This window comes from Entelurus aequoreus, linkage group LG25 (genome assembly GCF_033978785.1).
Source record: "Entelurus aequoreus isolate RoL-2023_Sb linkage group LG25, RoL_Eaeq_v1.1, whole genome shotgun sequence".
NCBI classification, from domain to species: Eukaryota; Metazoa; Chordata; class Actinopteri; order Syngnathiformes; family Syngnathidae; genus Entelurus; species Entelurus aequoreus.
Genome location: NC_084755.1, coordinates 31,594,234 through 31,621,902, shown reverse-complemented (window position 1 = coordinate 31,621,902; position 27,669 = coordinate 31,594,234). Strand labels below are relative to the sequence as shown.

The 27,669-nt window shown below is 37.8% G+C and overlaps 1 protein-coding gene across 1 annotated transcript in view; it reads left to right on the top strand.

Moving 5' to 3' along the window:
* Nucleotides 1–656: 656 nt before the first annotated feature.
* Nucleotides 657–27,669, top strand: part of LOC133642849 (uncharacterized) — a 72,507-nt gene continuing 45,494 nt past the window's right edge. The window contains exons 1-3 of the mRNA XM_062037260.1: nt 657–856; nt 24,441–24,590; nt 27,078–27,141. Of these exons, the coding sequence (XP_061893244.1) occupies nt 27,106–27,141 (36 nt within the window). The 5' untranslated portion in view covers nt 657–856; nt 24,441–24,590; nt 27,078–27,105. The remainder of the gene's footprint in view (nt 857–24,440; nt 24,591–27,077; nt 27,142–27,669) is intronic.

The window sequence follows — 27,669 nt, the reverse complement described above, 5'->3', positions numbered from 1 at the left end:
GCATACGTCATCATACATAGACGTTTTCAACCGGAAGTTTAGCGGGAAATTTAAAATTGCACTTTATAAGTTAACCCGGCCGTATTGGCATGTGTTGCAATGTTAAGATTTCATCATTGATATATAAACTATCAGACTGCGTGGTTGGTAGTAGTGGCTTTCAGTAGGCCTTTAACTTTAACTTAAAAAGGTCTCTTTTTTTTTTCTACCAAGAAAAGTGCAGTTGTTATTAGTGAGAATATACTTATTTTAAGGTATTTTTTTGGGTTCATCGAAGTTAGCTAATTTGACTTGTTTTGGAAAGTCTTGACAAGTGTTCTTGTTCTATTGGCAGATAATTTTGCTTAGTTCAAATAAAATACCCCTCATTTTTGTATTTTTTTTTTTTCCTCTCTTTTTTGAACACTGACTTTTTGCAGTGTGTGAGGACTCAAAGGCCTGCAAAGACGTCAGCTGGTCCATTCTCAAGAACTGTATTGTGCCTCCTGGAGAAGGTTGGACGTGTGTAAGTATGAAAGTATAAAGACAGGGATCAGCATAACATTGTCATCTGAAGACTTGTTGTTTCAACAGCTGGAAGAGTTCATGCAGATTTATGAGTGTGTTTTACAACACGGTCGATTATTAACGTGTGTTTCCCAACGTTGAACTCGGTTCTCTTGCCGAGGTTCCGGGTGAATCTCGGTATCTTTCCAGGTCACGGTGGGCGTGGCTTGTCGGGCTTGCTCTTTGAAGCGTGTCGGGTCTTTTCGAAAGTAAAAGTAATAACTGAATAACGTCGTGTGAACTGATGTGGTAATGAATATGTGCGTGGCCCTGGATGGGAAGAGACCTTCTTACTCCACATTCAAACACGGTAAGTCCGCTTCAACAATGTCAATAATGCGAGCACATTTTTTAATTGGACTTATTTAACATTAATGACGAGTTTCAACACTTATTATTGAGCGGATACCACCTAACCTTCTTCTGTATCGGACACGTTTGTTTACAATATGTGACACGTTGCACTTATTGGTATTTTGCTGAATACATACTGTGTTGGGGTTATAGTCATTCCGCTACTTTTTACTTGACATATTACTAATATACTCATTCATAAGCACCATAATATGTGACAATAGTAGCGAAATAACACACATATTCCCATGTATTACTCAAAATTGAGTAAAATTAAGCTAAGATTGTTTTTATTGGCTGTCATTATTCCCTGGGTGTGTCCACCATATAACAGCAGGAAGATATAAAAACATCAACAATGTCACAATATATCTATAAAAAAAAAAACCCACAGTTTTTAGGTGGAAATAGCATAAAAAAAAGAATTGCAAATGATGCACACACCAAACTGCTCCTGTTGTTCATCCAGCAGAGGGCGCTGTCTCACAAGTCAATTTATTTGTAATAATTCCCTTTCAGGCAAAACTGGACAATCATGCATTAAATACAGAGTGACACAAAAAAAACGTTCATCAATAAAAATCGAATAACTTCCAAAAATGTTATTTAGATTAACACAAAAATTCAGCTACATTAGGTTAAGTCTATGTAGCAGACATCTCTATAGTTTCAAGTCTGTACCACAAAAACTCTTTGTTTAACTGTCGCTCAAAAAATGTGTGGGGGGCGTGGTTAAGAGGGGAGGAGTATATTTACAGCTAGAATTCTCCAAGTCAAGTATTTCATATATATATATATATATATATATATATATATTAGGGGTGTGGGAAAAAATCAATTCGAATTCGAATCGCGATTCTCACGTTCTGCGCTTCAGAATCGATTCTCATTTTTAAAAAATTAATATTATCAACAACAGTATCAATATTAGTTACAATTTCAACATAGAAGTGATTAAAAATCCCTCATTGACATTAACATTAGACTTTTACAAAAAAAAATCAAAAAAGAACAGTGGCTTACACTTGCATCGCATCTCATAAGCTGTCTCGGGACTCCATTTAGCGAGGTGGCCCATAATACTGGGCTGGGACAGGTGCTGCGGTTTACCATAGACTGAGTATATCCGTTCGGCCACCGTGTTCAATGGAGAAGTCTGATGTACAAAATTTACAGGCAACATACGCCTTCCCCTTCCAACTGTCCTGGATAAACTGAAATTCTTGTTTCCATTCGTTTTGGAACTTACAAGCGTATTTCTTCATCTTACTCGTCGTCGACGTCGCCATGGCTGTATCTTCCTCGTTCTTCTGCTCCGTCTCCATGTTGTGTGCGCAGTTGTGCACTCTCTAAAAGCCGTAGATGTTATAACGTGATCGGGCAGGCACGCTGTTTATATTGTGGGAAAGCGGACGTGAGAACAGGCTGTCGACACGTCACTCAGGTCGCATGGGCTGTTAATCGGGAGATTTTCGGGAGAATTTTTGTCCCGGGGGGTTTTCGGGAGAGGCGCTGAATTTCGGGAGTCTCCCGGAAAATTCGGGAGGGTTGGCAAGTATGATCTTATCGCAAAACCACTGGCACATGATCACTCGTTTCCTCATGTCGGCAGGTGTAAGCTTTTGTTTCGTCTGTATCCTGTAAGGATGGAGGTCGAGATCTGCGATCAAAATTCTCTGCACAGACTTCCGGTTCATTCCAAGCTCCTGACTTCGTCGACACACAGACTTGCGTGGGCTGCGAACAACAGAGTCTCTGACTGCATCCACGTTCTGTGGTGTCCTTGATGATTTCGGTCGTCCTGAGTGTGATTGTCTGTTAGTATCTTTACGATTGAGGTTATCAACAGTCCAATGGGTTCGGAACTTGTTGACCCATCTGTAGATCGTTGTGTGGGCAGGAAATTCACGACATCCAAACCGTTCTTTGAATTGCAATTGAGCCGCGGGGATAGAATTCAGCCGAAAATAGGCCTCAACTATAAATGTCTTTTGTTCAATAGTCCTTGGCATCTCGAAGTTGACATTTTCTAAACTTTTAGAACATTAATTCTTCTTGGTAAATCAAAAAAATAAAAAGAATTGATTGATTATTTCAAAAGTTATTCAAGTTTAGGTGATGAACGCTTTTTTTTGTGTCACCCTGTACTATACATTACCTTTTGCACTATATTAATTTATATTATTATGTGTTGTCAACTTGTACATTTTTATGTCATTGCCTGAAATAAATAAATAAATGAAAAAAATAAAATAAAATTGTAATTGAACAATGTACATACAAACATATCTTCTCAATGTACATAAAAACCAAGGCACTTTCAACAAATCTCAACAATTTCAAACATCCACCACGTTGAGCAAATGCTGTCTTTTGCACACAAAAAAAATGTAAAGGAAAGAAAACTAAAGCAAATACACATAGAATATAAAAATATTAACAATAAATAATAATAATAAAATAGGATAAGATACAAAAATTCAAACCTAATCTAAATCACTTTAAATTTCTACAATAACAAAATCAATTCAAGGGCTTTTGTATTTGTAATCCTTTCCCAAGGTTTCATTTTAAATTATTAAAGCCAATTAGAAAATGAAGATTTTACTTTCATAAATCGACATTTCGTGAAGCGTATCAGCATATTGAGAAAGAAATAGGCACTGACACGACCCATATCCACATACCGTATATTTCGGACTATCAGTCGCAGTTTTTTTCATAGTTTGGGTGTGCGACTTATACTCAGGAGCGACTTATGTGTGAAATTATTAACACATTACCGCAAAATATCAAATAATATTATTTAGCTCATTCACGTAAGAGACTAGACGTATAAGATTTCATGGTATTTAGCGATTAGGAGTGACAGATTGTTTGGTAAACGTATAGCATGTTCTATATGTTATAGTTATTTGAATGACTCTTACCATAATATGTTACGTTAACATACCAGGCACGTTCTCAGTTGGTTATTTATGCCTCATATAACGTACACTTATTCAGCCTGTTGTTCACTATTCTTTATTTCTTTTAAATTGCCTTTCAAATGTCTATTCTTGGTGTTGGCTTTTATCAAATACATTTCCCCCAAAAATGCGACTTATACTCCAGTGCGACTTATATATGTTTTTTCCTTCTTTATTATGCATTTTCGGCCGGTGCGACTTATACTCCGGAGCGACTTATACTCCGAAAAATACGGTAGGTTTTATTTGTCGAAAATATATTTTGCCTTGTCAGTTGGATGACACATGGACATACAGGCTAACGGGCATATATTTCCCCCGTTAGCCTGTATGTTGATGTGTCATTGACCGGGCTAGCATGCTAAGCATTACACTAGGAGCGATGCACCACCACACTAAGCATTCGTTGCAGGAACATACTAGCTTTGTTACACAATATAGTTTACATACCAAATGTCCATTTCCATTTATTACAAGTAATAAGAAAACGTAAATGCCTGACTTACCTATCAAGGAGGAAATTAGCAAGAAAAAAATATTCTCCGCCTCCAATCATCTCCATCTTTCAAAGGCATCCTGGTTTTGTTCCTGGCTTTGTCATGACTAAGTTGAGAATCGTAACGACGTCTTTGAGATTTACTAAGGTCTGACATGTTTAGTAACTTTACCAGTGGCAGTAGCCAGACGAATATGGCGGTGCGTAGCTGGCAACCTGGATGTGACACACACACTCACGGACTTTCTAATTGGTCAAACGGTGCAGGGCGGGGCAACAAATGAAAACAATAACAATATTTCGGGGCTGTAAATCTAAGTTTGAAATGAGCATATCCCGGCTGAACTACCATTATCAGTTACAGAGATATTTTAAAAGAACATGATTTATTAATGCCTTTTGACATATCAGGGCCATTTAATGATGACTTGACATGAAATTATTACATATGTGTGGAGGTTGCCCTCCAGGGGGTTCTTTGGACCACCAAACACCGACATGAGAGCCCGGTTCAGGTTCACAATACAGTTTTATTTTTCCAATGAAGTCTCTGCCCTAGTGTGTGAATGTGAGTGTGAATGTTGTCTGTCTATCTGTGTTGGCCCTGTGATGAGGTGGCGACTTGTCCAGGGTGCACCCCGCCTTCCGCCCGATTGTAGCTGAGATAGGCTCCAGCGACCCCGAAGGAAATAAGCGGTAGTAAATGGATGGATGGATGGATGGATGGATGGGTCTCTGTGTTGCTTTTCAGCAATTGTCTTTTTGTGGCTGTCCGTCTTGCTCTCGCTCTCCCCCAGCTCCAACACCGTCTCTCCTCCCGGTTGCTGCTAATACAGAGCGACAGGTGATTAGATGACAAGGCCCACCTGGGCCATCTACGCACCTGTCGCTGACTTCGAAGCCGGTCCTGGCACACCCCTTCCGCTGCAGGCCCGCAGGCCACGCCCCCCTCCACAATATGGCTCTTTTAATTAAGAAACATTTTATTCAATTTGAGTTATGACACAAAAAGTTAATTACTCTATGGCAGGGGTCCCCAACCTATTTTCCACCAGGGAGCATTATTGTCACGGACCAGCTTTCCACTTGTGGCAGCTAAAAACAGCAACAAAAACGAGCATGACAAATCAACTCACCCTAACGCTGAAGCAGTGGGAGCCCCGGGCGTGTTTCTTTGCGAGGATGGCATAGGGCCGTGGCCCAGTGTTGGGCCGAGAGCGCCCCCTGGAATGTAATGCATGAGTTTTTCAGCTTAAAGGCCTACTGAAATGATTTTTTTGTATTTAAACGGGGATATCAGATCCATTCTATGTGTCATACTTGATCATTTTGCGATATTGCCATATTTTTGCTGAAAGGATTTAGTAGAGAACATCGATGATAAAGTTCGCAACTTCTGGTCGATGATAAAAAAAAGCCTTGCCTGTACAGGAAGTAGCGTGACGTCACAGGTTGAAAGGCTCCTGACATTTTCCCATTGTTTACACCAGCAGCGAGAGCGACGATTACCCCATTAATTTGAGCCAGGATGAAAGATTCGTGGATGAGGATCATGAGAGGAAGGACTAGAGTGCAGTGCAGGACGCATCTTTTTTCGCTCTGACCGTAACTTAGGTACAAGCTGGCTCATTGGATTCCGCACTTTCTCCTTTTTCTATTGTGGATCACGGATTTGTATTTCAAACCACCTCGGATACTATATCCTCTTGAAAATGAGAGTCGAGCACGCGAAATGGACATTCACAGTGACTTTTATCTCCACGACAATACATCGGCGAAGCACTTTAGCTACGGAGCTAACGTGATAGCATCGGGCTTAACTGCAGATAGAAACTAAATAAATAAATCCCTGACTGGAAGGATAGACAGAAGATCAACAATACTATTAAACCATGGACATGTAACTACACGGTTAATGCTTTCCAGCCTGGCGAAGCTTAACAATGCTGTTGCTAACGACGCCATTGAAGCTAACTTAGCAACGGGACCTCACAGAGCTATGCCAAAAACATTAGCTATCCACCTACGCCAGCCCTCATCTGCTCATCAACACCCGTGCTCACCTGCGTTCCAGCGATCGACGGAGCGACGAAGGACTTCACCCGATCATCCGTGCGGTCGGCGGCTAGCGTCGGCTAGCGCGTCTGCTATCCAAGTCAATGTCCTCCTGGTTGTGTTGCTGCAGCCAGCCGCTAATACACCGATCCCACCTACAGCTTTCTTCTTTGCAGTCTTCATTGTTCATTAAAAAAATTGCAAAAGATTCACCAACACAGATGTCCAGAATACTGTGGAAGAAAACCGAGCTTTTTGTATTGGATCCAATGGTGTCCGAATACTTCCGTTTCAACGATTGACGTCACACGCAAACGTCATCATACATAGACGTTTTCAACCGGAAGTTTAGCGGGAAATTTAAAATTGCACTTTATAAGTTAACCCGGCCGTATTGGCATGTGTTGCAATGTTAAGATTTCATCATTGATATATAAACTATCAGACTGCGTGGTCGGTAGTAGTGGCTTTCGGTAGGCCTTTAATCTATATAGGCAGCAGCGGTACTTAGTTGTAATACACTTTTCCACCACTTGTGGCAGTAATGACAATATAAAACAAACCGAAGAAGTCTGGCGCTAATGTCAGAGAGAAATTTCTTAAGCGCAAAAAAATATGACTAAATTTTCACTTTAATTAACAGTTTAGTTAAGAAACATATTCATTATTAATTTAGTTTATTTTAGCACAACATAATACATATTGTGTGTAAATGTATTGTTTAATTGGTTAGTACTTCTTTTTCTAATCAGACTGACCTAAACCCAAGGTTTATTTGTTAAATTAGTAATAATCTTTGTGATTAACACATGCTTTTATATCATTGGACAAGGTAGTAAACTGTAAGTAGGTTAGATATAATTATTGAATATGATCAAAATGAAGAGTAACATGACTAATTCAGTGTTAATATTAGAGTGGTCCCTGGGCCCCTCTGTAGTGGAAAAGTTGGGTCCTGAGGTCAAACAGGTTAAGAACCTGGCCCTGCAGATGGAAATTAGCCTTTGGCTACAATCTGGCACATTAACATTTTATACGTCCATTAATCAGGAGTTGTAATATACATCTATCAACAAGCTTATCGGTGTGTTTAGTGGCACAGGTGAAAGTCAAGTTGGACAAAATGCGGTAGTTTATAAATTAATTATGGTGTCTGTGCGGCCCGGTAGCAAATGCGTCACGGACCAGTACCGGTCCCCGGACCGGTGGTTGAGGACCACTGCTCTATGGTGCTAAAATGAGTGTCATCATCCTAAGGGTTAATTTCGATCCTTGACTCCAACCACTGATGTCTATCTTGAGCCGGTCTCTGCCAAGTGAGACGTAGCGTTTGTGTTGCGTAAGCTCATCTCTCCATCTTGTTTTTGGTCCTCTGTGTTCACGAGGACTCCAGTGGGTGTTTCTGATGATCCACATTTCCTGTCCATCCGTGTTTGGATGTCTTGTTGACAACATTTCCATCAGACTCGCCACTCCTGTTTTATGCTGGGTTCAGCTGTTACGTCAGATGATTCTCTCCATCTGCCATGAGTTCAGTTTGTCTTGGCGTGGAGGTTCAGGTCTCACTGCCACACATCATCACAGGGACTATGTGCTCAGGAAATACCTTTCTTTTAGGTCAGGGTGTCAGGTTCAAACACTGATGACATCTATTAATCAGACAAGAAGCAAGGAATCATGCAGAGACAGAGTTCAATTTAGCTCATGAGGAGAACACATGGAGCTGCACACTTAGTCAAAGTCTTGCCCTACGCTCTAAGGTTCAGCTCCCGCGTCCGTCTATTTATTCAGGAGTTCCACAGTCAACATCACTGAGGCCGCCTCTAAAAGGAGTGGTCACATATATTATGCAAAGCAGGTCCAGTACCAACGTTCCCTCTAAGGTGCGCGCCTGCGCAATTGCGCACTGCTCAAGCGTCCTCTGCGCACAGCAAATATATGCCGCGCACCAAATCAAATCCCATCTGAATTCTAAACAAAATAAACACATTTATTCTGTGTCATTTTGCAATGCAACTCTGAGTGACAGTGACAACAAGCGGCCCTAACCGTGTTCGTCAACACCGTTCAACTGAACACCGTTCAATTATTGTAACGTCTATCGAGATGCTTCGAGGACAGGAATTATATCGATCACTTTATCGAGCAAAACTGTTTATATTCGGCCATAACCACACCAAAAACATGAGTAAAACACTTCTATCTCGAAAAACTAGTCATTTTCTGCCGTACAAACCAGGCCAAAACCAACTTGTCATCTGTCACCAACACGCATACCACTAAGCCACTGGTGCGTTTATGGCCACACAAAAAGTCGGACAACTCAAACACCACACAAATGACTCCTCAGTCATACGTGTGCTTATTCTACTGTCATTTATTATTAATGTTAATTTATTGATATTAATCATGGAATGCTGTTACTAGAGAAAGTTACAGGAATGCACACGTCATCCTATGCTTACATTTCATTGTGCAACATGAGGATGTTTAAGGGGAACTAAATGTGATCTCTGAAAGGAGTACAAATGATTTCCAAAGCAGGACCCCCACCCAGACATATTGTACAATACTAATCCATAGCTTATGAAAAACAAGATTTCTTTTATTTTCATTACAAGTGGGCCAAATCACTAATATTACAAAATAATCTCATGAAAATGACTCCTCTCATTTGAGTGTTATTATAAAAGATTGGTTTGAGACAGGTGTGCTGCTGGTATTGCCACGTGTGATGTTGCTCACATGTGCTCCACTGAATGCTCAGGGTGTTTGCTCACACACATGGAACAATTAGAGGGAACAGTACGCACAATACGTGACGGAATGTGCTGGGGGGCCTTGTGATTTCGCCTTGTCTCTGCCTTCGTCTGCGTGCTGTCGTCTTATCTGCGTTGAGGTCCTTGAAGTCCTTGGCTGTTAGCGGGCTAAAACAAAGGTAACATCTGCGGCTGAGGCCAACCCTCAGACAAGAAGTTTCGTCCTTGCACAGATACAAAAGTCTAACTTGAGCACAAGAGCTTATAACTATAGCAACGGACTTTAAGCATACTAAAGTTGTGTGATAATATATATACATGATTATTCTAACACAGGGTTGTCAAACCTGCGAACAGGTTTTATCCGGCCCGCGGGATGAGTTTGCTAAGTATTAACATGAGCTGCATTTGTTTTTAACTAAAGAAACTGCTGTTCTAAATGTGTCCACTGGATGTCACAATAGCAATTCTGTTAGGCAAGCAAACGGTTTATACCGGGGCCAAGCAAGAGGTGCACAGTAAAGGGGGACCATGTCTTCTGCTTCGAACACATGGTCGTTTGGCACCCTCAAGATGTCTCTGTCAAACACGAGAAAAGTGAACTTAACCCTTTTGAATAGTTGTTACCTCCGTTTCTTACGGAGGTATTTGATACCTACAAGAGTTTACATGTTGTGTTTTTTGTTCAATCCCAGAAAGACTGTGACTTCAAGTTTAATCCTGGCTTTGTAGCTACACTGAGACTAAGTCTCAGCTCATTGTGTTTTTGAAGCTGCGCCAATGTCCTCGGAATTGTCAACAACCCAGCAACATCCAGAATAGCAATAAACAGAGCAATTGCAACCCACGGCTCTAGTGGCTCCCTGGAGCATTTTTAAAAAAAGATTGAAGATGGAAAAAGATGGGGTTAGGAAATATTTTTTTTGTTTTAGTATGTTTTTTGTTGGAGGACAAACACGACACGAACCTTGTTTGAAAGCCCACTGTTTCATATGTTTGTGTGTTTGCTTCACTGATGACTTGCTTAACATCGTTTTGTCCTACTAATTTCGGCGGTTCTTGAACTCACCATGTGGACTGTGAGCAACAGTTTGTTTACATGTAAAATCTTCCACTCCTTCTTTGTCTCATTTTGTCCACCACAAGTTGCATGCTGGGAATGACTACAACAGTAAATAAACACAAGACATATATATACTCTATTAGCCACAACACAACCAGGCTTATATTTAATATGCCACAAATCAATCCTGCATAAAAACACCTATGTGTTTGTTATGCTAGCTCCTAGCTCCTCTGCTAGCTCCTAGCTCCATAGAACACGCCAATACAATTCAAACACCTGATCAACACACACAATCACTCAGCCCAAAAGACCGTTCACCTAACCCAAGGTTCATAAAGCTTATATATTTTTAAAAAGTTACGTACATACGCCAAAAAAAAGTTGCGCACATACGGTCAAGCGATCAAATGTTTAGAAGCCAAAGCTGCATACTCACGGTAGCACGTCTGCGTCTCTGTCATCCAAATCAAAGTAATCCTGGTAAGAGTCTGTGTTGTCCCAGTTCTCTACAGGCGTCTGTGTATCGAAGTCAAAAGTCCTCCTGTTTAGAGTCTCTGTTATCCGAGTTCTTCCATCTTGACTGCATCTTTCGGGAATGTAAACAAAGACGCGCCGGCTGTGTACTGTTGTTGCTGACTTCGTTCGAAAAATACGTCCATTTCGCACCGACAACTTTCTTCTTTGCTTGCTCAGCTTCCTTCTCCATAATGCAATGAACATAATTGCAACAGATTCACGAACACAGATGTCCAGAATACTGTGGAATTATGAAATGAAAACAGAGCTTTTTTGTGTTGTATTCAATGGGGAAGGCATACCTCTGTTCCTCGGGCTACGTCACGCACATACGTCATCCTCAGAGGCGTTTCGAACCGGAAGTTTAGCGGCAAATTTAAAATGTCACTTTATAAGTTAACCCGGCCGTATTGGCATGTGTTATAATGTTAAGATTTCATCATTGATATATAAACTATCAGACTGCGTGGTCGGTAGTAGTGGGTTTCAGTAGGCCATTAGGCTAGCTGTATGCACATATTGCATCATTATGCCTCATTTTGTAGGTATATTTGAGCTCATTTAATATCCTTTACTTTCATCCTCTTTGTATATAATTTAGTTTTGCATGTCTCATGACATTTTATTTGTATGTAACATTGGCTGCATTTCAGATAGTTGTTTGTGTGCCATGTTGTTCCAGACCACAGCAAACATTAGCAACATTTCTGTCAACGAAGATTTGCTTAAGCCTGTGTTGCGTCTGACCAGTATTCCCTCTCAGGGAATTAAAGTCACTGGTCAATCCCAAGTTCTTTCTGATGACATATATGCAGAGTAAGAAGGACCATCAAGACAGAGTAGGAATATTATCAAGTTTTACTAAAGCTTTAGGAGACCAGTCCACACCAATGCGGTCATACCGGCATCTCGAATTGGTCTAACATTCAAACAAGAAGAGACAACTTATTGAATAGGAAAACAGCCCCCACCCTGTCCAGAAAGGAATACAGCCTCATTGTTCTTGGTCACCAATTTTTGACCACTCCTCTTGACAAAATTGGTGCAGTTCAGCTAAATGTGTTGGTTTTCTGACATGGACTTGTTTCTTCAGCATTGTCCACACGTTTAAGTCAGGACTTTGGGAAGGCCATTCTAAAACCTTCATTCTAGCCTGATTTAGCCATTCCTTACCTTTTGTCCTGTTGGAACACCCAACTGCGCCCAAGACCCTGATGATTTTAGGTATAAACAAAAAACCCACCCTTCCTCCTTATCTTCACTGACATCCATTACATTCCCTCCACCCTCACCGTCAGTCTCCCCACTAGCCATACTCCCGCTTGGAACTAAGTAAGAATACTTGTTCCGGACCTATACCCATTTGTCGCACAACGTTCTACTCAGCAACCACCAACTTTCGTCTTCCACGTCTTCTTCTACTTTTACTACAAAAGTGCGCTCTTGCCCTCAAACTAACACAGTGCACCCCCAAGTGGATGATTTGGGAACAGCATGGTACACGTATGTGGTTGTGTGTTGGTGGACGGTTGATGAAGATTTTTCCCAAAATACACTCGGAGGCAACATCGTCGATCCACCGGTAAATTTGCACGTCCAAAAGTAAAATTGGAGAGTGGAAAAAACATTTTATTCCATTTTTTTTTACACCTACAAAATCACTAAAGTCGGTCACGTCCCAAAGTTGATGATATCCGATACCACTGCGTTTCTTTCCGATCCGTAAAATTCAGGCTGGTATCGGCGATACCGATCTGATACCGACACTTTTTGCAAATATACCCACATTTAAAAAGTTGAGTATTTTCAAATAATAACATATCTACCTAAAGAAGAGTAAGTGAACATTTTAAAACTAGCTAATAATAATAATATACTTAGTCTTCTATAACACACAGTTTTGTCTTTAAATATAAATAATATCCGTTTTAAACATTTTTTTAAATAAAAAAAAAATCAAAATGACTACCCAGATACCAAAAATTTTAATTAAATATACTTAAAATATAACTTAAAATAAAGTTTAGTTAGTTAATTCAAATATTAACTAATACTAATTTATGCATTAATTTGACAACAACAACCATAATAAACAGTGTAAAATGTGTAATTGAACATTATTGGTATTTTCATACAGGCAAAATTTTTGACACACTATGTTATGCAAGTTCCACAACCTTATTATTATTAATATTTGTATTCTATTCTTACATGGGGAAAATAACAGTGAAAATGTAAGAAAAAGGAGTAAAAAAATCAGTGTGAAATGAGAAAAAGCTGAAATGTTCAAACTATTAATGACGAAAAATATACTCAGTCACCTTATCACCTATATTACAAAGCTGACACATTTGGTTTTAGTATTTTTTTAATTTAATTTTCAAACCCAATATGGCCCCCACCTTGACTTTTAAAATATGCGGCCCTTAGACACCAAAAGTAAAATATGCTTAAAATATAACTTAAAACAAAGTTTAGTTGGTTAATTAAAATATGAAATATCACAAACGTATGCATTGATTTTACAACAACCATAATAAACAGTGTAAAATGTGTAATTGAACATTATTATTTTCATACAGGCAGAATTGTTGACACACTATGTTAGCAAGTTACACAACCTTATTAATATTGTATTCTACTCTTACATGGGGAAAATATCAGTGAAAATGTAAGAAAAAAGAGCAAAAAAATCAGTCCGAAATGAGAAAAAGCTGAAATGTTGGTTAATTAAAATATTAAATATCACTAACATATATGCATTCATTTTACAACAACCATAATAAACAGTGTCAAATGTGTAATTGAACATTAGTATTTTCATACAGGCAGAATTTTTAACACACTGTTATGCAAGTTACACAACCTTATTATTTGTTTATTCTACTCTTACATGGGGAAAAAATAACAGTGAAAATGTAAGAAAAAAACTGCAAAAAAATCAGTATGAAATGAGAAAAAGCTGAAAAGTTCAAACTAATAATGACTAAAAATATACTCAGTCACCTTATCACACAAAGCTGACACATTTTATTTTTTTTTACCATTTCTTTAAATTAATAAAAAAACAATATGGCCCCCACCTTGACTTTTTAGTATGCGGCCCTTAGACACCAAAAGTAAAATATACTTAAAATAAAACTTAAAACAAAGTTTAGTTGGTTAATTAAAATATTAAATATCACTAACGTATGCATTAATTTTACAACAACCATAATAAACAGTGTAAAATCAAACTAACAATGAATAATAAAATACTCAGTCACCTTATCACCTATATTAAAAAGCTGGTACAATATATTTATTTATTTATTTTTAAATTAAATTAAAAAAATGATGGCCCCCACCTTGACTTTTCAGTATGCGGCCCTTAGACACCAAAAATAAAATATACTTAAAATATAACTTAAAACAAAGTTTAATTAGTTAATTCAAATATTAACTACTACTAACGTATGCATTAATTTGACAACAACAACCATAATAACAGTGAAAATGTAAGAAAAAAGAGCAAAAAAATGTGTATGAAATGAGAAAAAGCTGAGGTGTTCAAACTAATAATGAATAATAAAATAATCAGTCACCTTATCACCTTTATTACAAAGCTGACACATTTGTTTTTAGCATTTAAAAAATAAAAAAAATAAAAATATGGCCCCCACCTTGACTTTTCAGTATGCGGCCCTTAGACACCAAAACTAAAATATTCTTAAAATGTAACTTAAAACAAAGTTTAGTTGGTTAATTAAAATATTAAATATCACTAACATATATGCATAAATTTTACAACAACCATAATAAACAGTGTAAAATGTGTAATTGAACATTAGTATTTTCATACAGGCAGAATTTTTTAACACACTGTTATGCAAGTTACACAACCTTATTATTTTTTTATTCTATTCTTACACGGGGAAAAAATAACAGTGAAAATGTAAGAAAAAAGAGCAAAAAAATCAGTATGAAATGAGAAAAATCTGAAAAGTTCAAACTAATAATGACTAAAAATATACTCAGTCACCTTATCACACAAAGCTGACACATTTTTTTTTTTTTACCATTTCTTTAAATTAATAAAAAAACAATATGGCCCCCACCTTGACTTTTTGGTATGCGGCCCTTAGACACCAAAAGTAAAATATACTTAAAATAAAACTTAAAACAAAGTTTAGTTGGTTAATTAAAATATTAAATATCACTAACGTATGCATTAATTTTACAACAACCATAATAAACAGTGTAAAATCAAACTAACAATGAATAATAAAATACTCAGTCACCTTATCACCTATATTAAAAAGCTGGTACAATATATTTATTTTATTTTTTTTAAATTAAATTAAAAAAATGATGGCCCCCACCTTGACTTTTCAGTATGCGGCCCTTAGACACCAAAAATAAAATATACTTAAAATATAACTTAAAACAAAGTTTAATTAGTTAATTCAAATATTAACTACTACTAACGTATGCATTAATTTGACAACAACAACCATAATAACAGTGAAAATGTAAGAAAAAAGAGCAAAAAAATGTGTATGAAATGAGAAAAAGCTGAGGTGTTCAAACTAATAATGAATAATAAAATAATCAGTCACCTTATCACCTTTATTACAAAGCTGACACATTTGTTTTTAGCATTTAAAAAATAAAAAAAATAAAAATATGGCCCCCACCTTGACTTTTCAGTATGCGGCCCTTAGACACCAAAACTAAAATATACTTAAAATGTAACTTAAAACAAAGTTTAGTTGGTTAATTAAAATATTAAATATCACTAACATATATGCATTAATTTTACAACAACCATAATAAACAGTGTAAAATGTGTAATTGAACATTAGTATTTTCATACAGGCAGAATTTTTTAACACACTGTTATGCAAGTTACACAACCTTATTATTTTTTTTTTTCTATTCTTACATGGGGGAAAAATAACAGTGAAAATGTAAGAAAAAACAGCAAAACAATCAGTATGAAATGAGAAAAAGCTGAAATGTTCAAACTAATAATGACTAAAAATATACTCAGTCACCTTATCACATAAAGCTGACACATTTATTTTTTTACCTTTTTTTTATATTAATAAAAAAACAATATGGCCCCCACCTTGACTTTTCAGTATGCGGCCCTTAGACACCAAAAGTAAAATATACTTAAAATAAAACTTAAAACAAAGTTTAGTTGGTTAATTAAAATATTAAATATCACTAACGTATGCATTAATTTTACAACAACCATAATAAACAGTGTAAAATCAAACTAATAATGAATAATAAAATACTCAGTCACCTTATCACCTATATTAAAAAGCTGGTACAATATATTTATTTAAAAAAAAAAATTAAATAAAAAAAATTATGGCCCCCACCTTGACTTTTCAGTATGCGGTCCTTAGACACCAAAAATAAAATATACTTAAAATATAACTTAAAACAAAGTTTAATTAGTTAATTCAAATATTAACTAACGTATGCATTAATTTGACAACAACAACCATAATAACCGTGAAAATGTAAGAAAAAAGAGCAAAAAAATGTGTATGAAATGAGAAAAAGCTGAGGTGTTCAAACTAATAATGAATAATAAAATACTCAGTCACCTTATCACCTTTATTACAAAGCTGACACATTTGTTTTTAGCATTTAAAAAATAAAAAAAATAAAAAATATGGCCCGCGAAAGGCATTCCTCTGTGGTGCGTTCATGTGCTAAACAATAAAAGTCGCTCTCCGTCGACCCGAAAGCAGTCTGTTGGGGCTGTCTGGAGATAATTAGTAAGCGTCTGAGATGATACCGAAAACTGCAGGAAGGGCTGAATTCCGGGAAACGAGACAAGACAAAAAAAAATAAACAAGACTTTGCCTGCCAAAAACTGTGAATGCTGGAGAGCTGCAGTACAATAGAGCCAATATTCCCCTTGCAGGGATTTGGCTTAAAACCACACGTACAAACTTGACCTTTTAACATTGGACTATAAAGAACATACAGTATCTTGACAAACACCCGAAATAATGTGGTTTTCTTTATTTTTTTATTTTTTTTTACAAAAAAGTGCCAACAAATTCAATATAAAGTGGCCATAATTTGGATTTAAATTCACTTAATTATGACTATAAATCTTTCAAGTTTTCCTTTACTTCAGAGTTGAAAGATGATCTGATACTAGAGATGTCCGATAATGGCTTTTTTGCCGATATCCGATATTCCGATATTGTCCAACTCTTAATTACCGATACCGATATCAACCGATACCGATATATACAGTCGTGGAATTAACACATTATTATGCCTAATTTTGTTGTGATGCCCCGCTGGATGCATTAAACAATGTAACAAGGTTTTCCAAAATAAATCAACTCAAGTTATGGAAAAAAAATGCCAACATGGCACTGCCATATTTATTATTGAAGTCACAAAGTGCATTATTTTTTATTTAACATGCCTCAAAACAGCAGCTTGGAATTTGGGACATGCTCTCCCTGAGAGAGCATGAGGAGGTTGAGGTGGGCGGGGTTGAAATGGGGGGGGGGGGGTGATAGGGGGTAGCGGGGGGGGGTGTATATTGTAGCGTCCCGGAAGAGTTAGTGCTGCAAGGGGTTCTGGGTATTTGTTATGTTGTGTTACGGTGCGGATGTTCTCCCGAAATGTGTTTGTCATTCTTGTTTGGTGTGGGTTCACAGTGTGCCGCATATTTGTAACAGTGTTAAAGTTGGTTATACTGTCACCCTCAGTGTGACCTGTATGGCTGTTGCCCAAGTATGCCTTGTATTCACTTGCGCCTTTAAGGTTTATTGGCGCTCTGTACTTCTCCCTACGTCCGTGTACACAGCGGCGTTTTAAAAAGTCATACATTTTACTTTTTGAAAGATAACGATAATTTTGAAACCGAGACCGATCATTTCCGATATTACATTTTAAAGCATTTATCGGCCGATAATATCGGACTGCCGATATTATCGGACATCCCTATCTGATACACTTCTAATTATCATCAGTGGATAAAACGACATCTTTATAATTATTATGATATATATTATAAGTACGTCTCCTGGGAATTAAGTCTCCCCCTGTCTTTAAAACCGAGTGACGTAGCTGTTTCTAACTTAAATTGAGGGCCCTTGAATGCACCACAGTTATGGGCAAAGAGATGCAAAATTTAAACTTATACATAACTTTCTCCTAGGGTTGTCCCGATACCAATATTTTGGTACCGATACCGGTATTTTGATACTTTTCGATACTTTTCTAAATAAAGGGGACCACAAAAAACGTCCTTATTGGCTTTATTTTAACAAAAAATCTTAGGGTACATTAAACATATGTTTCTTATTGCAATTTTGTTCTTAAATAAAATAGTGAACATTCAAGATTCAAGATGATTTATTGTCAATTCTTAACATGCACAAGACACATAAGAACTGAAAAGTACATTTTGCTGAACATGCTCCTCTGCTCGTAAAACCAGCGTGATGGCGCGCCGTCATGCCCATTAAAAAACAAGAGGGGGGGGTATAGTACCGAATATGATTCATTAGTATACCAGTACCGTACAATCCTACTTTCTCCTACAAATAAATGTATTATATTTGTCATCCTTGTTCCAAAATGTTGAAAACCAGCCCTGCCATTTATTATTTGGTATGGGAATGATAAAAAAAAATAAAAAATTCAAAACAGGTTACAGGTTACAAAAGCTGAAGTATGACACATGAAAGCCTTAAAAAAATGTGTATGTGAATCTATTTTTTCCTAGCAGACAACCTGAATGATGACGACACAACAGGGGCGTCCAAACTTTTTCCACTGAGGGCCGCACGCTGAAAAAATTAAAGCACGCCGGGGCCAGTTTGACATTTTTCATTTTCAAAACAAATACAATAAACAGTATAGATTTTTTTAAACTTTTAGGGCCCCCCTCAAATTTGTTCCCGGGGACCTGAAAGGGTCTCGGTCATAGAAATGTTAGAAATAAGTCATATATCTTTTTTTTTATTTAACGCTTAAATCTCTAGATCAACTTCAGGTCTGTCGATATATTTTTTGTTTTTTATCTTCTTTGCGCTTTCTCTCGAAACCCCGTTTTGTAGGGCAAAAACACCAAATATGCAATATTTTTCCCCCAACAAATTTCAAAGTGTAATATTTGATGTTTCGCATTTGGAGCCTTACATGGGTCAATAACTCATAACAACGATTCTATTTATTCTATTCTATAGTTTCGTTTTTTTCCAATTTCAAAGCTCAAGCCTTTATATCAGTGGTTCTTAACCTGGGTTCGATCGAACCCTAGGAGTTCGGTGAGTCGGGCTCAGGGGTTCGGCGGAGGTCAAGACACACCCGACTCATCATGTAAATAAAAACTTCTCCCCATCGGCGTATTACGGATACGGCAACAGCAGAAGTCAGACTGATATGCAGGTGTGTCATTTGTTGTGAGTTTATGCACTGTGTTGGTTTTGTTGTTTGAACAAGGTGATGTTCATGCACGGTTCATTTTGTGCACCAGTAATGAAAACATGGTAACACTTCAGTATGGGGAACATATTCACCAGGGGCGTCACTAGCTTTTAAGGACAGGTGGGCTTAGCCCCCAGGAGATGCACAGGATGGCATTAGCCTCATGTTATTCATTCACAACATAGAGGCTAATGCCCCCACTTTCGCTCACAATACAATAATTGTTTGTTCCCAAATATTTTGAAGTTGCACATATTACATTTTGGGCACATATGTCACTAAAATGGTTGTAAATTCAAGCCCTGGAAATATTATTTAATTATTTGAATTAAAGTAATATCTGGATTGGGATAATTTGGCTTATATATATATATATATATATATATATATATATATATATATATATATATATATATATATATATATATATATATATATATATATATATATATACACATATATACATATATATATATTATGTCAAGCCGTTAAGGAAATTAAATATATATGGAAGTCTGAATAGAAATGAGAAACATTTATATATACTGTAAATAAGAAATACTTAGCTGATCTGAAAAAGAGCCAAAGCTGTCAAAGAGCTGAGGGACCATCGTCAAAGTGCAATGCTGAAACAAATAATGCAAACAATAAAATGTAACTTCCAGGGCTTGAGATTAACGTAGTCCCGTCGCACCGGGGACGGTAAAAAAAAATGCACGGGACGAAATTAAATGCTCCCCAGGACGATGGCTTTTAACCATTTTTTTTCTTTTTCTTTTTATGTATTTATTCATTTTACATTTTATATTAAATGTCTTGGTTTTTCCTCCCTCTGAAAATCCTATGAAATGTTTAACAAGCCATCCTATAATAATACAACAGCTATTAATAACTGTTTCAGATGTCTATGTTTTTGTATCGGTCCCTATGTCAAATAAACCTCTGTAACAGGGGTGGGCAATTAATTTTTACAGGGGGCCGCATGAGCAACCCGAGCACTGCTTGGAGGGCCACATCGACATTATTTCAATTAAATTTTGCTCAATATTATTTTTGCTATATACCGTAAGATAAATAATAATAATAATAATAATAATTAATAATAATAGTAATACTTCAACATAGTGTGTGTAACAGCATTCCATGACTAATATAAATAAATTAACATTAATAATAAATGACAGTAAAATAAGCACACGTATGACTGAGGAGTCATAGTGTAACTTTGTGTGGTGTTTGAGTTGTCCGACTTTTTGTGTGGCCATGAACGCACCAGTGGTTTAGTGCTATGCGTGTTGGTGACAGATGACAAGTTGGTTTTGGCCTGGTTTGTACGGCAGAAAATGACTAGTTTTTCGAGATAGAATTGTTTTACTCATGTTTTTGGTGTGGTTATGTCCGAATATAAACAGTTTTGCTCAATAAAGTGATCAATATAATTCCTGTCCTCAAAGCATCTCGATAGACGTTACAATAATTGAACGGTGTTCAATTGAACGGTGTTGACGAACACCGTTAGGGCCGCTTGTTGTCACTGTCACTCAAAGTTGCATTGCAAAATTACACAGAATAAATATGTTTATTTTGTTTAGAATTCAGATGGGATTTGATTTGGTATGCGGCATATATTTGCTGTGCGCAGCGGACGCTTGAGCAGTGCGCAATTGCGCAGGCGCGCACCTTAGAGGGAACGTTGCTTGGCAGTCCATGTCTTGTTGAAAACACGCCATTCGTCATCAACTTTTCTCTTTTTAGCGTCTCGGGTGTAAACCGTGCATCACTTGTCGCTGCATGTGCACCTTCACTCACAGGTTACACACGGACACACGCCCATAAATAATGTTTTTTCAACTTTACAGCAGCTGTTCACATTCACTCACAATCACGCACACGCATACGTCCACACGGAAGTAATACAAATAACGATTTTCAAAACAAAAGCAGCACCGTTGTATTGCACACTCGACATAGATACTTTTTGAAATTTATTTTGTAATTTATAATTGGCCTCACGCGGGCCGGACAGGGACGCACAAAGGGCCGCAGAATGCCCAGGTCTGCTCTATAATAATAATAATTAATATAACAATACAATATCGCTTGGAAAGGAGCCAGCTTAGGTGGTTCGGGCATCTCGTGCGGATACCTCACGAGCGTCTCCCTAGGGAGGTCCTCGTTGCACGTCCCACTGGGAGGAGGCCCCGCGGCAGGCCAAGGACCAGATGGGGGGATTATATCTCCTCTCTGGCCTGGGAACGCTTCGGGATTCCCCAGGAGGAAGTGGCTAATGTTGCTCTGGAGAGGGAAGTCTGGGGGTCTCTGCTGGAGCTGTTGTCCCCGCGACCCGATTCCGGATAAGCGGTTGAAGATGGATGGATGGATGGGATAACAATACAATAAAACAAATATATTTAATGATGTTTTTTTCATTATTTTAACAATAGGCTAATGCATATAGATTCTACCAGAAACACAAAACTTAAAAACTAAATTATTTACAATTGCAGACACAAGGTTTCGTGCAGATTCACTCATTGTAAAGGAAGACGGAAGTCCACGCAGGAGAAAATGACTACAAAGATGATGTCTTGATTTTTCTCATATATATATGTATATATATATATATATATATATATATATATATATATATATATATATATATATATATATATATATATATATATATACAGTTGTGCCGCAAGCAAGGTCGCAAAGAAAATGCGGACTGGATTTTGAGTGATGTGGGCATTTTCTATATGAACAAGTGGAATGGATTGGATACCGACGCACTAAAGGGGATCTCTACCTTACGCTATGAAGTGAGGGCAAACTGAGTGAATAATGACAGGTTATATGATTATTTATTTAAACTCATATTCGGGCCACTTTATAATGAATATGTTGGCATGTATTTGTAAAAACAAAAAAAAGGTCCCCAAATTATTTAGGGGGGCTTAAGAATATTTTAGGGGGGCTTGAGCCCCCCTAAAACAGGCCTAACAACGCCAATGATACTCACCATTAATTAGTTGCTTATTAAAGTTAAAGTTAAAGTACCAATGATTGTCACACACACACTAGGTGTGGTGAAATTTGTCCTCTGCATTTGACCCATCACCCTTGTTCACCCCCTGGGAGGTGAGGGGAGCAGTGGGCAGCAGCGAACATGCACATTAGTAACATATTGGCTCTTAACTAGTCATTATTAAGTACTTATTAATGCCTTATTCGGCATGGCCTTATTATAACCCTAACCCTCTAACACTGGCCCTAACCCTCTAACCCTAACCCTAACCAAATAACTCTAAATTAAGTCTTTGTTACTTAGAATATGTTCCCCTAGAATCCAAATAACTCTAAATTAAGTCTTTGTTACTTAGAATATGTTCCCCTAGTATCCAAATAACTCTAAATTAAGTCTTTGTTACTTAGAATATGTTCCCCATACTAAAATGTTACCAAAAACATATAACTTTGTCTTGAATTTGAATTTTATTCTTCACTAAAGAAGGGCTCGGTGAATGTGCATATGAAACTGGTGGGGTTCCGTACCTCCAACAAGGTTAAGAACCACTGCTTTACATCAACTTCCTACCTATTCGTCGATTATATGTTTTTATTACTTTTTTTGGTTAGTTTTATGCCTTTTTTTTTTTTTTTTGTCAAAGTAAACATTGTGTTTGATATGGCAAACACACAAAATATGCAATATTTTTCCCCCAACAAATTTCAAAGTGGAATATTTGATGTTTCGCATTTGGAGCCTTACATGGGTCAAAAATTCATAACAACGATTCTGATTAATGTTTTTTTTTTTTTGAGCAATCCATTTAAAAAAATAGTTTAGTTTTTTCCCACTTTCAAAGCTCAAGCCTTTATATCAACTTCCTATCTATTCGTCGATTATACGTTTTTATTACTTTTTTTTGTTCGTTTTATGCCTCTTTTTTTTTGTCAAAGTAAACATTGTCTTTGATATGGCAAACACACAAAATAGGCAATATTTTCTTCAAAAAACATTTCAAAGTGGAATTTTTGAAGTGACGTACACTGTAAAAAAAAAGTCCTATTTTTATGGTTAATTTACTCTAAATTTCTACTGTAATTTTTCTTTTTTTTTTTAATAGTTTATAAAACTGTAGAATTGAAGACATTATCTGTAAAAAAAAAAAAACAATCCGCCTGTTATTTTAAGTAATATGCCAATAATGACAAACTATGTATATTTCAATTTTTTTTACAGAAAAATGACAAATTAATTATACATAGCATTTTCTGTTTTCTTAAATTACTTTCAAATTCATGTAAAATTACTATATTTTTCCGCAAAACATTTCATGAACATTTCTGTAAATATAATGTTTTTGATCATTATTTGGTTTACAATGTTTTACTTTAATTTTATGGTTTTCATTTGGCAGCCATAGCTGCCAGTAGATGACTGTTTTTTTACAGAATTTTTTTTACAGTGTAATTGGGAACCTTCAATAAGTCAATAATTCATAACAATATTGATTTTGAGTCAGTTTTTTTTTTAATGACAGCTTTCAAGAAAAATGTTATTAAAGTCAACATTGCAACTTTTTTCCTATTACATTTCACCTATTTTCTCTTCTATTCCACTTTTTTTTGTTTTTTGTACACCCCTGCTGTAAACCATTTCTCAATATTGATGTTGAGCCAGAATCAACAGTGCCTCCGCTGGTTGCCATCAAGTAGTGCATGCGGTTTTCCCTCACTTTCTTTAAGCCAGGGGTCAGCAACCCGCGGCTCTAGAAAGCGCCTCCCTAGTGGCTACCTGGACCTTTTTCAGAGATGTGTGAAAATGGAAAAAGATGAAGAAAAAAAAAAAGTTTTTGTTTTAATATATTTTCTGTAGGAGAACAAACATGACCCACACCTTCCTAATTGTTAGAAATCCCACTGTTTATATTATACATGCTTCACTGATGAGAGTATTTGGACAGCACCGTTTTGTCCTACTAATGTCAGCGATCCTTGAACTCATCGTGGTTTGTAACTTTTTCCGATGCTGCCACAGAAAAGTTTTTTAAAGTTTTATGCCACTCCTCCTTTGTCTCATTTTGTCCACCAAACGTTTTATGCTGTGCGTGAATGCACAAAAGTGAGCTTGGTTGATTTCATTCATTTGCTGGATTCTAAACAGGCATATTGTTGTGTTTGTTGTCTTCTCCCTGCCTTCCCTATTGGTTTGTCAGTTTCTTTCCCCAGTCTTTTGTCCCCAACGAGGCACACCTGCTGCTAATCACTTCCCGGTAGCGTTTAAGCGCGTCTCCACCAGCTGGTCCCCGCCGGTTATTGTTCCTGAACTCCGCTCTGACAAGTGCTACCTTGATCCTGCTTCCCTGGTATGTTGCCTTCGCATATTCCTGTAAGATTGACCTCGTCGTGTTTTTGTTTTCCTAGCCACCTTGTTTTGAGAGGACTAGTTTTGCCACGCTGTATGCGTCCTGGCCTTTGCTCCGCCAACCTCTGAAAGAGACTACTTTTGTTATATTTCCCATGGTGTGCACTTTTGCCCCATCACCCTTAGTTACCATTTTGGACTTATTAAATATTTACATTTTTTATCGCATACCTTGCCTCCATTCTCTGCATCCCGGGGTCCACCCTTGAACTCAATCGTAACATAATAACCGGCCTGTCAAATGGACCTCGCAGTAAAGCGGGTAATGCAACGACAGGCTATTCGCCTGGGGCGGGGGTCGGCAACCCGCGGCTCTAGAGCCGCATGCGGCTCTTTAGCGCCGCCCTAGTGGCTCTCTGGAGATTTTTCAAAAATGTATGAAGAATGGAAAAAGATGAGGGGAAAAAAATCAATTTTTTTGTTTCAGAATGTTTTCTGTGGGAGGACAAACATGACATAAACCTCGCTAATTGTTATAAATCACACTGTTTATATTAAACATGCTTCACTGATTCGAGTATTTGGCGAGCGCCGTTTTGTCCTACTAATTTTGGCGGTCCTTGAACTCGCCGTATAGTTTGTTTCCATGTATAACTTTCTCCGACTATCTAGGACGTGTTTTATGCCACTTTTTCTATCTCATTTTGTCCACCACACTTTTAACGTTGGGCATGAGTGCACAAAGGTGAGTTTTGTTGATGTTATTGACTTGTGTGGAGTGCTAATCAGACATGTTTGGTCACTGCGTGACTGCAAGCTAATCGATGCTAACATGCTATTTAGGCTAGCTATATGTACATATTGCATATGCCTCATTTGTAGCTATATTTGAGGTCATTTAGTTTCCTTTAAGTCCTCTTAATTACATTTATATCTCATGACACATGTAATATGGCTTTTAATTTTTTGCGGCTCCAGACAGATTTGTTTTTGTATTTTTGGTCCAATATGGCTCTTTCAACATTTTGGGTTGCCGACCCCTGGCCTGGGGCAACAAGAGGAACAATTTTTTTTACTTGGGGCGTGCGTCAACGGCATGACGGAACGCCAAGATGCCCGCCTCGACACATTGGAACGACAGCTAAGTAGCGTACTCACCGCTCTGCAGGCCATGTCTCCTCCCACGGCCGTCCCAGCAGTCCCGCAGTTACCGCCACGTCCTGAAGATACTCCTTTGCCTAGCGACACTCCTCCTGCCGCCTGCCCACCTCCTCGTGTCCGGCGGGCCGCACCACGGCCAGTCTCGTCCGCCTCCTCTACGGCCACGGACATGGCCGTTCCGAGGTCGCCCGCCTCGACAATGGCCTCGACAATCTACTCACCGCCGCCACCTGACTTGTCCCCGGCGGCCCACCACCAAGACCTCCCTCCACCCTCCCATGACTTTTGACTTATTCTGGGGTTGTTTTTTTTTTAGGGGAGGGGTTTCTAGTTTGGGACATCTGGGATCCGTCCCTTAAGGGGGGGGTTATGTCATGATCCGTTACCCGGATCATGACATGATGTATGTTTTTGGTAATGTTTCTGTGTTAGTCTGTTTCCTGGGTGCACCCTCTTTCCCTGTTTACTGTTGGTTTCCATGGGCACTGATTCTCCTCACCTCTCTTAGTTTAGCAATTAGTGTTCCCACCAGGTGTTTTGGTTAATCACTCCCCTTTCTAGTGTGCGGTCACCCAGCAGTAGTTGCTGGGTCAATGTTTGCGATAGGCAACATTTACGTCCCCCATGGGTTTTTCTCCTCGCTCTTGATATTATTCTGTCCTCCAGCATTCCCCGTTTTTCACCCTTGGTGACATTTTGGTTTTTGTTTAGCTCCACGCTTGCTAGCGTCCTCAGTTTTGTATTTTTGTCTTGCCTTTAATTTACTAGAAATACTTCATCTTACCTCCACGACACTCCTGCTTGTTTCCTGCGTTGGAAGGAACACGACAATTGACGTAACACATATTTGGTCAATCCATGACTGCAAGTTATCTCACCCTCTGAGAAGCTTCCATTTTACTAATGTTTTCCAATGTTGCAAAAATGTGTAGAATAAAAAATAAAATACATTTCTGTCAACGGAGATTTGCATCAGCCTTTGATAGTAGGCTAATATAGCTAATATAGACACTTACATCATGTGTTGCCTTCATTATTTATCATTTATTTATATAAGGCTTTGAATTTTTTTGCGGCTCCAGACCGATTTTTTTATTTTATCTTTGGTCCAATAAGGCTCTTTCAACATTTTAGGTTGCCGACCCCTCCTTTAAGCCATGATTAATCAACACCGCACAGCCCACAGTCAACCAATTAATCAATGGATTTCTTACTCTACCCATGATCCTTAGCACATGTTCACAGTTGTTTTGCCCACAGTTACTCACTTGGTTTTACTGTAAGAACGTGTAACAAAACTGAGAACTGTCCCCTTCTACTTTTCTAGCGGGAGCCTGGATGTTCATGGCGACAGAATGACGTGGAGGTTCGCCCCCTACCTGTGTCTCATTGTAAGTTACGCCAGTTTTGGGAAGACTCACAATCAATTTTTTTTCCCCCTCTTACTGTAGACAATTGACTGTAGAATATGTGTTGTCATGTACAGTATAGTACCTCAACTTTGATTGGTTTTGTGACGGAACACTTCGCTGAAAACACTTGTTTGATATCGATACAATTGGTGCTCGGCACCCCTAAAACAGCACAACTTTAAGCCTTTTAAAAAGAAAAACCAAATGTTGATAAGAAATATTTTATGAAAAACAAAATGCTACTAACAACTACAGTAGTTTTATGAAGTAATATAATAAAAATGTACTGGGGGGTATCTCTTTCTGGTTGCTTCCCCGTCAAACAATATCAGCGGCTTCTCCATATTTTCCTGGATACATGTCCACCGTTTCGATATTATTTTAACATTCTTGGCCGACGTTGGACTCATTCCGCTTCAGCATGGTGCAGATTCTATAAATTCAATGAGCCTTCACACTCACTTTCTTCCTTCCCTATTTTTGATACTTTAGTTCAGGGGTGTCCAA